At 33.4% G+C, this 12,760-nt stretch overlaps 1 protein-coding gene across 1 annotated transcript in view; it reads left to right on the top strand.

Annotated features, from left to right (window-relative positions):
- Nucleotides 1-12,760, top strand: part of trol (terribly reduced optic lobes) — a 1,293,721-nt gene that overhangs the window by 1,026,894 nt on the left and 254,067 nt on the right. Inside the window, exons 79-83 of the mRNA XM_067129897.1 lie at nt 750-890; nt 2,985-3,125; nt 7,908-8,048; nt 8,208-8,410; nt 11,950-12,175. Coding sequence (XP_066985998.1) covers nt 750-890; nt 2,985-3,125; nt 7,908-8,048; nt 8,208-8,410; nt 11,950-12,175 — 852 coding nt within the window. The remainder of the gene's footprint in view (nt 1-749; nt 891-2,984; nt 3,126-7,907; nt 8,049-8,207; nt 8,411-11,949; nt 12,176-12,760) is intronic.

Below are 12,760 nucleotides of genomic sequence, written 5' to 3'. Positions count from 1 at the left end.
GTGTGAGAAATTATGGAAGCAAAGAGCACTATGTGTATCAGCTTATATAAATGTAAAATTGATATTGCAGGCAGAGTACCCGAATATTCGATTTCTTTCAAAGCTATCCTGAAGTAATTAGGTAAATTGAAAAGCTGAGGACTGTACATACTTTAAGAAAGAAATTCAGATGAGGATTGCAAGTTTTTTTTTGTCATGTTTTGAGTTATGAGAACACAGTTATATTAAATCTTAAGTTTTATCTCCAGCACAACTGTTGAAATTTTTCTTTCAAATGGTGAGGGGAACTGCAGGTGTTCATGATTTTTTCATATGGGCATTGCTGGGACACTGGTGATTTCATTTTATACATCTCACTCAGTTTTACTATATATTTTTTGTATGTTTAGTATGGATTTCGTATTTATATTTATTTCCAGTGTATGTTTAGTCCAGATAAACCTCCTATTGTTTCCTTAGAATTGTGTTGCTAGTATGGTATATAGAAACTCTTTCATGAAAGCAAGCCACATAACTATTTTCAGAGATGAAACTTATTGTATTCAGTGTTTTTGATTATTGTATAAAAGTCCTGACTGCCGACTTCAAATGAAAGTGTGTTATGTTAAAGGAATTTCTCTCTCTCTCTCTCTCTCTCTCTCTCTCTCTCTCTCTCTCTCTCTCTCTCTCTCTCTCTCTCTCTCTCTCTCTCTCTCTCTCTCTCATATACACTTGCATGTAGGAATACTGCAGTATTTTATATTTTTCAGGAATTTGTTACTGGACCCAAGTGTGACACATGTATTCAGAATTCTTTCTACCTCAACGAGAATAACCGCTATGGTTGTATTGATTGCTTCTGTATGGGAATTACTGAGCAGTGTACATCTTCAAATTGGTATAGACAACAGGTAAGGTGTCTGTTTCTTAGTTGTTATATTCCAGAAAGAGTGGATGAATCATATATTTGTTGTTTCACAACAGACAGATACAGCTAAAAAAATTTTCAAGTAATTTAGTGTTTGCAGGGTTTGTATGCAGATCATAAGATATATTCAGAATTGGTAGTGTCAACATTTTATCAACCAAAAGCATCTAATTTTAGCAGACAGAATGCAATGAAGATTTAAACATTGACCCTGACAGAAGCTTTTTATAATTCAGTGCTATTAATACAGAAATAACTTCCTAAGTAAATTTGAACATTTTTCTTTTACAAAATGGAAGAATTTAACTGCAATTATTCAGCTCAGTTTTAACATAACAGCAAGACATCACTTGTTGCCATTTGTATGATATCTACTTATTTTAAGGAGATATTCCATATCTTTTGTTTTTATATCTTTCTCTGGCAATGAATAGTATTTTAACACACCAGAGAGAGTTATTGATCTTTTATTGGGTACGATATATATATTTATATATATATATATATATATATATATATATATATATATATATATATATATATATATATATATATATATATATATATATATATATATATATATATATATATATATATATATATATATATATATATATATATATATATATATATATATATATATATATATATATATATATATATATATATATATATATATATATATATGTATGTATGTATAGGTGTGTGGGGATTTGATTTTCCCTTTGGCAGTAAGTAACATCCAACAGTTAAACCTTTTTAGCAAATAAAACATTACTTTGTACCATCCTAAATATTTTTAGCATTGACTAGTGTAACTGTTTGGCCGAGACTTGATGGGTAATTAAAGTTTTACTTGATTCTTTCATAGGATTATTAAGAAAGTTTTGGCTCTCATGACAAAAATGAATAGGTGTGTCTCCAATTCAGTGTCTGTTGCCCCAATATTTATTTCTATCTCTTTCTTGATATACAAATTATAACAAGGCTGGTTTTTTGTCAGTGATTAGTTCATATGGTGTGTAAATGAGCAGTATTTCAAGTGAATACAGAAAATTATGTTAAGAGAGTTATTTGAAAACCCTTGTTATGCTTACATTTAGTATATTTGTATGTTTAAATTAAGTTGGCCTCATGCTGCCATGGGTTCTTGATCCCATTACAGTATATTAGTGGGAATGTAATCAGTTATTATTCATAGTGTTTTGTTGCTGAAGAGAATTCAGTTATAAATGTCACATTTCAAGTAGGCTTTGATTCAGGTATCCCTAAAGTGAGAACTCTGTACATTTTGTAGTATGATATAATTTATTTCATCTCTGATGTTAATGGAAAATTTGAGACGATGGTTAAACTCTCTTTCAACAGCATTTTTAAAAATAAAATTTCATATTTTGCTCATAAATCCATTCTTGAAATACTCTCTGTCCATGGTATGTTTGATCCTGCTGTCATTTGATGGTGCTGTATTGAAGTCTTTAAAGACTGAAGCACCTGCAGTTTGGAAGTAAACTTTGTCAACTGTAGTCATTGCCTCCTGAGGTCTTATACCAATACCAACATTATAACATTATTTTGTTGAATAAAACAACATGTATGTACAGTATTTTGTTTCTGTTTTTTGTTGTTGTACATGCTCAAAGTGGATGTCATATTCTCCAGGAGTGTTTTCTGAAAAGATATTGGAAGCTTTAAAATACTGTTGGAAGATTCATTTAAATTTTCAGATCCATGATCCCTATCCTATAGGGATGTTAGGTAATGAAGCTGCACTTCTTGCTAGGTTGATTTTCTAACCCTCTCTAAGAGTTTGTTTTGTACTTATCAGTCATTACTTTATACTCTGTATTTCCATCCTTTATTAATTTAGAGAAATTCAGAAGGTATAGTAAAATGCAACGTTTTAAACAAAACAGATACTTGATGACACATATATAGACAATTTGGACAAACTACTGCCTATTGTCTTTGTTAAAAGTGGTATCAAGAATGAACCACTTGCATTTTAGTTATTATCTATAAGAACTTCTTTATTATTATTGTCATTTTATTTAATTAATTGCATTTTATTTCATAGGAATCTGTTTCATTTACCAATGATCGTCAAGGATTTGAGCTTGTGGACAAATTCCAACAAAATGTGATTAGTAATGATATCTACGTAGACTCTGGACGTCAGGAGCTAGTCTTCCAAGAGTTTTCTCGCCTTGGTCAAGAGGTAAGTGGTGGCATTTTTTTTTTTGCAAATTTTCATATTTACTATATTTGCTTTCATAATAGATTCTATTATCTGTAAGACACATTCCTGTTTTAATAGGATATTCTTTTGGAAAGAAGAATTTTAGTTCATTTCATTTATATATATATATATATATATATATATATATATATATATATATATATATATGTGTGTGTGTGTGTGTGTGTGTGTGTATATATATATATTGTAAGGCAGTCCCCACTTACCGATGGCTTTGGTTACTGGCATTTCAGTGTTATGGTGCTTGGCTAGCGATGTCGTTAACCAGGTTTCCCATGCCAGGAAGTGGTTTATTGGCATCAGTAAGCAGTTTATCGTTGTTGATAAATGGTTTATTGGTGCTGATAACCAGTTAACAGCGCTGGTAAGCAGTTTATCTACGCTATTATTGGCGATTTTCAGTTATCGGCGATTTTCGATTAGCAGCGCTCAGCTGGGAACGGAACCCCAACCGTTTACTGGGGATTGCCCGTATTGAAAATTGTCTTGTCTTTTCGAACACCTGATACAATTTATAAAAATTATCATTTTAACCCTAACGTATCATAAAAAGAAATAAACATACCCCATACAGCTTACCATAGCCTACTGCAAGATAAAGTGCTCTGTGATGATAAAGGGCTGCAAGAGTCATATGTTATCTACAAGAGGAAAATTGTGTAATTACATGGATTCCTTTCTTTTACTCACATGCCATATACTGAATAGTATGTTCCTCTATGTGAAGACTGATTTCTTGTATTCAAAGGCTTTGTATAGAGAAAGTTAATTCCAAAGATAAGAATTAATTATATAGGGGGCAAACATGTTGACTTGCCATCAGTACAGTGGCACCAAAAAACATCTGCCAAATTTGGTCCTTTCAGACACAGAATCAAACAACAAATGCTGTCATCTGGACGGGTTTAGACTTTATGTATGTGAAATAATAATATATTTTTTTAAATGATGGAGAAGTAATAGCTTGAAGTTATATGTCTTGAGATATGGGCTTATAAAGTTTAAGCTTGCCATGTCATTTCTTTCTTCCAGATCTGACAGCTCCTTACCAGTTGAGTCTGTGGGGATTGAGCTGTCAAGGCATTGTTGTCAAATCATTGCGCTCCTTTGTGAGAGCAGTGGTTTCTGGGAAGTATCTAGGTGACCCCTTGACTCTTGGTGTAATTTATGAATCTCATCGTTTTTGGGCTGGTATGATTTTGAGGGAAGGAGGAGGTGGGCTACGGGGCTCATTTGTTTTTAACTGATACTAGCAGCTTTGTCTGAAAAGCCTTGCTCAGAAAGTGAGCTGAAAGTTTTCAAGCTTGAGAGTGAAATTTCTCTAGAAGTGTGAAGGAATGTATCGGGATGTATATCCTCAAGTAGATCAGAAAATTAAAACGTTTTGGCAGTCTCTTTGGGAAAATATTTTAATGAACCAAAAAATATGCAGTATTACATCATCAGTGTCTCCTTGGTCATATCCCTATGTGCCAAGAAGACAAGAAACAATGTTGTGCAGGTTAAGGATTGGACATACTAGACACTCATGGGTTCTTGATGTCTCTTGAAAATCCTCCATTTTGCGATGACTGTATTGTGCTCTTGACTGTGGGACATTTGCTGGTCGAATGTCCCAGTCTTGGGAATCTGTGACATAGGTTCCTGACTTGGGGACACGACAGGGAAGGACATTTTATCCTAGCTACAATTCTTGGGAAGGATTGTAATTTAGAGCAGTTATATATTTTTGTGAGGGAGGTGGGCCTCCTGAACAAAATTTAGATCATATACACAAAGTATGTGTATGTATGGATAATATATATGTACAGATATTATGTACATATATAATTTTAGATATTTTTTATATGAAACTCCTTTTAAACTTATTTATTTGTAGTTTCCTGTTTAATTTTATTAAGGTTCCAGTAAGCTAGGTGTTGTGATGCCAGTTTTAATAGACATAAATCAATCAATCTATTGAATGAGGTATAAATCAATCAATCTATTGAATGAGGTTGATAAATAGAACTGTCCACACCAGAATTATTTCTATGCTTGCGGGGATGATCCTTATGTAAGACAGATGCAGTGTATACAATTCTTGGTTAGGTATTTCTGGAAAAAGAGAGTTGCCTGAGGTTTAAAAAAATCAGTACCTTGTTTAATACTGATTGCAAAATGTTTAATGGAGAGAAGACACTAGAACTCTTTGGAAAATGAGCTGGGATTGACTTACATTTAGCAAGAAACACTACAGGCAAACTCAAGGCAAAAACATTAGGCTTAGATTTTTAAAAAAAGCAATTTAAGACAGGTTACATACATTAGAAAGTTTCCAGTTTACTTAGCCTGTCTTACCATGAGCACAAAGTGGGTTAGGCCAATGGAGTTTCAAGAAAGGCAAGCTTGTATAAGGACATTACTGTAAAACTTAGGGCCATTGGCCAAGAGGTAGCCATGGTAGGATTCTAATGTACAGTAATACAAAAGTATGTCAAGGAAGAAAAGAGAGTGGAAGCACAAACAATCTGAAGCACACTGACTGAAACTTTATGAGTACTATAGAATAGCAGAAAGATGAGTTTAGAGGTTGATACTAAAAATTAGCCTAATGAAATCAGACTCACCTGTCTGTGTATCATAGGTATGGACCAAAGGTTATTGAATGAGCTGAAAAAGGAGCAAAGTAAATTGAAAGTAGAGCTTTTTGCTGGCACAGGCACTTGCTTCAGGGCAGCCCATAAAAGGGTATGTGAGAAGAAACCAAATGGAACAGGTAAAAAGTTTAAGGCAAAGCCAAAACCAAATGGAACAGATAACAAGTATAAGGCAAAGCCAAAACCAAATGGAACAGATAAAAAGTATAAGGCAAAGCCAAGCAGCTAGAAAACAAGGGATTTTGCAAAGACCCTTCAGCACTATTTGCAGTGTTTTGTGCATTGCATTCTACTCATCTTGTAGAAGGAAAAGCTCTTGGAAGATTTATTTTTATAGCTCCCTTGAACTGAACTGATTGGCTCTCATTAAACTGTTTATATGTTATCAGGAATGGCAGGGTAATTGTGGTGATATGTAAGATGTACAGAAATTGCTTAATGTTGTATTAAAAAATTGGGTATACGGTGTGAAACATATTACATGATCAGTACAGCAAAGCCCGAAAGAAAGTAGTTTTATATTTACTGTTGTGATCTTTCTTTTATATACTGAGTCTGTGTACCATTAACTTTCATGCTTTATTAGTGGAAGTTTCTTCCATGCGCAAATCGACTAAAGAGCCACATTGATGACCAAAGTTGTTCATTACTATCATTAACTACAATTCAAAAGAATATAGTGATACAAAGTATAGTATGGGTGCAGCTAAAGGGAAAGTGGATAACCTGTGAGAACTACCATTCTCCATAATGCTTGCTTAGGTATTAGGCAGTCCCTGGTTAACGGCGGGGCTTCCATTCCCGGCCGAGCGCCGATAACCGAAAATCGTTGATAATTATGGCAATAAATGGCATTTACGACATCATAAGCGCCAATAAACCACTTACTGATGCCAATACACTGCTTACCGACGCCAATAAACCACTTACCGATGCCGATAACCCACTTACCAACGCCAATAAACCTCTTACAGATGCCAAAGTCGCTTACCGTCGCCAAAAATCTGGTTAACAATGTCGTTAGCCAAGCGTTGTAAAACCGAAACGCCATTAACCGGCACTGCCGATAAGTGAGGACTGCCTTATTAGCAAAGGTCTTTGTGTGTTGGTTGTTGGTTTTGTACAGGGACAGTAACAACTTTGTGATCTGAGATTGTTGGATTAGGATATCCACCATGATCAGTAATTCTCAATGGAACCATTTAGTAAATTTGTGAATTGTGAGCATTAAAGGCAGAAGTTTTATAGCAGACCGCCTGAATTTTGTCACATTCAAACAAACTTTCTCATTATTGTAGAAAAATAATAAAAAAAATTACCAGAATATTTTAAAAGGTAAGTGTCACTTCTTTTTAGATTAGTTTTGCTGTATTTCTTCCCTGAAATTTAAACAATTAATTGGGTATCAGGATGGTATAATGCAGTCTTGGAATGTGTCAGGGCACAAGAAAATATATCACGTTAGTACAGTAGTTTTCTCTTCCAGAAGTATGCATGAGATTGTTGTACTTTGTGTTTAGTTTATGTCTAAGTGGTTGTGAACAAATTCGATTCTGACTTAATAAAAATATTTTATATTTATTGGACACTAGGAAAGGACAACAGCTTTTGCATATGATGTTCCATGAATAATCCCGCTTGATGGTATTTTTAAAAACAATAGTAAGGTCAGGATTGTGGTGGAGAAAGTCATGCAATCTAGCCCTAATAACTGGATGGTGCATGGGATCAAAGCCAAGGAACTTGAGCCAAAAGGCCATGATGAAAAAACTACTGTAATAGCAGGAATATGAGTAAAGTAAAATTCAGTAAAATTAAAGTTAGAGGGATTAATTGGCAACAAGTTTGTGAATTTCATACAGATGATTGCCTTATATATGACTAAGGAAGTACAATACCAAACTGTAAGCCCAACTTATAATATTCAATATAAATTTATGATGTGAGTGACTGAATTATTCTACATTTTAACTTGCTTTGCATAGCCAAATGTTTTTTTATTTATATTCCAACATTGGTAAAATATACAGTATTTTTTGGTGACTATACATTACAGTGTACAGTATGTGTAAAGATGTTTCCTCTTTTCCTTTGACTACAGGTATATTACTGGAAGTTGCCTCAGCGTTTTCTTGGTGATAAAGTGACATCGTATGGTGGAAACCTGACATATAGTCTGCGTTATGTGCCAACTCCTGGTGGTCAAAGTTCAGCAAATGCTGCAGCTGCAGTGGAAATTTATGTGAGTGTGTAATTTTTTCTATATTGCATCAGTGCTTATAGCATAATTTACCTCATGTAAACCATAATACGATACAAAGCAGTTCTTAATATTAAACTGTCTTAAGATCAGCATAGTCTAACAGCATCAACCACAATGTGTTTCCTATGATTTTTCCAGGGCAATGATATTGTTCTAAAGCATTATAGTAGAAGCCAGCTCAGCCCTAGTCGACAAGAGACTGTAAGTGTTCCTCTTTATGAGCAGTACTGGGAAAGGCAAGATGGTCAAGAAGCTAACCGAGAACATTTCCTTATGGCTTTGGCTGACTTAGAGTATATCCTGATAAAAGCAACATATACCACAAATACTGGTGAAGTTGGGTGAGCTGTTCTTTTCATGTTAATTTTATAAAAAGTATTGTTTATTAACACAGTAGCCAATTCGTATGTAAATACATCCACTGGGATGGATTGGTGTGTATATTCTTCTTCAGAGTGCCTCTTCACATAATTTTTCAAGTTCTTAGAAGGATTTTATAGTAGAAAATAATGATTAATAGTACAGCAACTGAGATCTTTTAGTTCAATTTCTTAGCCCTACTGTGGAGTTCGTACCTGGAACAAGCTATTGCCTTACATAGTCTAATGCTCTAAATGGATGTAGATGACCAAGTACATACATAGTAAATGAAAAAGATAAAGTTCCAACAGGGAGTGACATCTTCAAGAAGGATAAGACCACCACATTCCTCACACTAGTATAATACTTTTAGCCTTTTTTCTGTGTTGCATTTATTTAATTCTTTTATATATTTTTCCTTTTTCTTTATGTGTTTGTGCTCTTCATCTTTCCTGCCATATATGCAGTATGGAAGAATTAGATTATACCCTCAGAATTGTAACAGTTCTGTTCCTTATAGAGATAGTATTTGTTTTGAAATGATCAGATATCTAGCACCATCAGCTAAATCATATGTTTTGCAACTATGCAATCATTTATGGTCCAGAAATTTGTTCCCTAAAGAGGGCATAAATGCCATAATTATTCTCATCTTCAAACCAGGAAAATACCCAAGTAATGTTGACTGCTACAGACCTGTTTCCCTTACAAGTTGCTTATGCAAATTGTTAGAGAACATGGTAAATGCCTGGCTTGTATGGCACAGATGTAAAAATATCCTGACACCTACCAAGATTGGCTTACATAATTAATAATAATAATAATAATAATAATAATAATAATAATAATAATAATAATAATAAATAATAATAATAACAATATCTTTATTTTAGCTCAGGGCCATATTCAAGGGATATACAAAGTGGATATAGTACAATACACACAATCTAGATACTGTACATGAGATAAAATGATAAAAATGATAATTGGCAATAAGCACACAGTTGCTGAAGTGGTGGGAAAAATAGTAAATTATAATAGTGGTAATGACAGTACTAATATTGAGAATAGGCAGCCCCCCGTTATTGGCGATCCAGTTTTAGGCGCTTGTCTAGCAATGAAAATAGGCGATTTCCGCTTATTGGTGCCGATAATTGCGTGTTGGCGCCGACACATACCTGAGGTGCTGATGACTGAAAGTCGGTGCTTATCGGCAATTTTCGCTTATTTTCATGCCACTGGAACAGAACCCCCCGCCAATAACCGGTAACTGCCTGTAATAGTACTGTAAAATAGGATTTTACTGGGAACAAATAATGATAGATATGTTCTTTGATATACAAAAAGTTAATGTTACCACATGGAAATAATCAGTTTTGAAGACATTATACAAAAATAATACACATGGTCGCTTACCAATTCATAAAAAAATATCTGACCGTACCTTTCAAGAATGAATTGATTCCAAGACTTTCTCCCATAAAAATGGAGTTCTTCAAGGAAGTGTTCTTATTGGCGTTCTCTTTGCACTAGCAATAAATGACTTAAGTAGTTAACTCCCATTCAGAATAAAAAATAATATTTACATGGATGATTTTGCTATATACTACACATTATCAAACATATGATGGAATGTATCGCCAGTAATGGTATGGTGAAAATAGATGTATGGATGTCATCAGTAGGTTTCCAGTTCTCCATAGAAAAGACCACAGCTCTTATATATTTTATAAAAATGTAAAGTGGAAAAAACATGAGACTGACTTAAAAAGGTTTTAGATCATCACACATCAGTATAGCCAATACATATCAAAGCCAGATGCAAAAATGATTTAAATTTGTTAAGGACATTTTCGCACATAGGGGAGCTGTCAGGCAAACCTTGACATTGTTGTACACAGCAACTGTTATGTGTATTCTAGACTATGGATGTCACTTCAGCTTGGATACAACTTTGAAAAGCTTGGCTCCAATTCATGAGCAGGTGCTCGGAATATGAACTGGAACCTTTAAATAAACCTGTCACTGTAGTGAAACTACAGGAAAATGATTCACCAGTAAGAAACTTTTTAATCAAAGAGATATTTTTTTATAATCACACTACTTTTCATAGTTAGACCCAATAAACGGTTTGATTAAACAAAAAGCTACCTCCTTGTGTAATGCATAAGGTAAAACTTGCACTATATTTAAATGTTACCATACTTTCCATCATATAAGGTGTACTGAAGTATAAGATGTACATACAATTTGGCTAGTTATATTTAGGAAAAATATAAAAACCCACATTTTGGCAAGGGTTTATTGACTTTACTTTTTTTACCGGGGAAAATTCTTATACAGTACACTGTTTGTGAGGAGATGATGACAAAAGCAAGTACTTAAATAAACAACCAAATTAGGAACCAGCTGTTTGCCAGTGTTAATTACCATAACTGTCGCATATTTATCAAGAGTTATCAGCTTGTTAGAAACTTGCCAACTCTTAGTGGTGACTTCCATAGGTAAAAATAAAATAAATTTTTATTCATCCTTCATGCAGTGGAGAAGGTGGTCTTAAAGTATACCATAAATTTAAGCTGCAGGTTGTAGCTGTGGCTGGAGAAAAAATAATGTGCTGGCTGCAAAATGTTTTGGAATAGGCAAAAACATCTGAAAGTGGCTAAATTGCATCTTTTCTTTATTTAAAGTTCATAGCAGTTATAAGTAAAGATAAGCTTCTTTTAATCAACCTTTGTTAATTTATAGGAAATTGAATAACCAAATTATTTTTCATTAAGCAACTAATGGCAGTGAGGATGGCAGTAGTACTCAGATCATTTGGCAATGATGATGTTTATAAAACTTATGTAGCTGATGGTTTTGAGAATGTAAACATTACCAGAATGCAAATGACGCATGATCTCAATGTTCATGTTTTACAGTATAATATTATGATAACACATACAATATACTGTAATTACAGTAAGTAAAACAACAGTTTTATTAAAATTGTAACCGTTTTCATTATTCCATACTATTTGAATTTTGCAATTGGGTATTGTCAGTGTAACAGCCTAATTGGGACTACAGCCCACACACTTACATTTTGTATCTTGTGTTTGGTGCAACCTCCTAAAACTAGGTTGAAAAGTATTTGGCGAAAGGTCACTTGAATTATGACAGTCCATTTTTATGGTTTAGCATTAATTCCATTTGTATAATCATTATGTAATCAATTATAAGCGTGCATTTTTCATTCTGGGATTTTCTAAGGAATATTATATCAAACTGTATTGTTCAGGTCTTTGTCTAGCACTGATAACCATAACCACTAGGCTTACTTAACCCCTTCAGTACTGCATGATGCATAATCGGCAAGATGCTGTAAAACTAGTTTTACTTTATATTTTTTTTGAAAACTAAATAATTTTAAACATAAAATTTGTCCTAGAAATTATTTTTACACTAAGGAAATGCAAATAAAGTGAGATAAATCTTTTCTGCTAAGCAATTTTGAAAAATATTGTTTCCTGCACAGATTGAAAGAGGTAATCTTAGATTATGCTGAGCCCCGAAATACTGGCCAGGAACGGGCATTTGCAGTAGAGATGTGTGAATGTCCTGTGGGATACCAAGGACTTTCTTGTGAGGATTGTGCCATTGGATACACTCGTAGTTTGTCTGGTCTTCATCTTGGTACCTGCATCCCATGTGAATGTAATGATCACTCAGAAGAATGTGATCCTGAAGATGGAATTTGCACAGTAAGTAAAATAACAATAGTTTAGTATCCAAGTAAACTTGACAATTTTAAACAACCTTTAAGAATACATCCAAGAATCCAGATTTTCTGAAATTTTATTGTTAATATTGTGCCTTTTTTAATGTTATAATATTAATCATGAGGACTTCCAGTGCTAATAGAGTGTGGATTTTGTATCACAGATAAATAAGGTATAAAGTAAACAGTTTATAAAATAAAATGGATAAAAGGAAGTACCAATTAGACTGAGATGTTGTCTATCATGTGCATGGCTGATCTAATGAATTAATAGTTATAAATTTCTCTTAATACAGAATATAGTATTTCTTATCTTATGCATCAGAGTCCTGAATCCTGTAGTGTAATTACTGTACCGATTAAATTTACCGACCAGATATTTTAATATTATAGCCTAAGAAAACACTAGTTTGACCAAGTATTATAAATTACAAGTAAACTGGTATGCAGTACTTCACATCTTATAATTAGTAAATTTGTTTGTTTGATATACTGTACATACTGAGCTGTTTATACTGATAGAATTTTGCTTTTGTAAAGCTCAAAAATTTTGTTATAATTCTCTACA

Source organism: Macrobrachium rosenbergii, chromosome 3, assembly GCF_040412425.1.
Source record: "Macrobrachium rosenbergii isolate ZJJX-2024 chromosome 3, ASM4041242v1, whole genome shotgun sequence".
NCBI classification, from domain to species: domain Eukaryota; kingdom Metazoa; phylum Arthropoda; class Malacostraca; order Decapoda; family Palaemonidae; genus Macrobrachium; species Macrobrachium rosenbergii.
The sequence above is the reverse complement of the archived record's forward strand: the minus strand, read 5'-3'. Positions and strand labels throughout refer to the sequence as shown.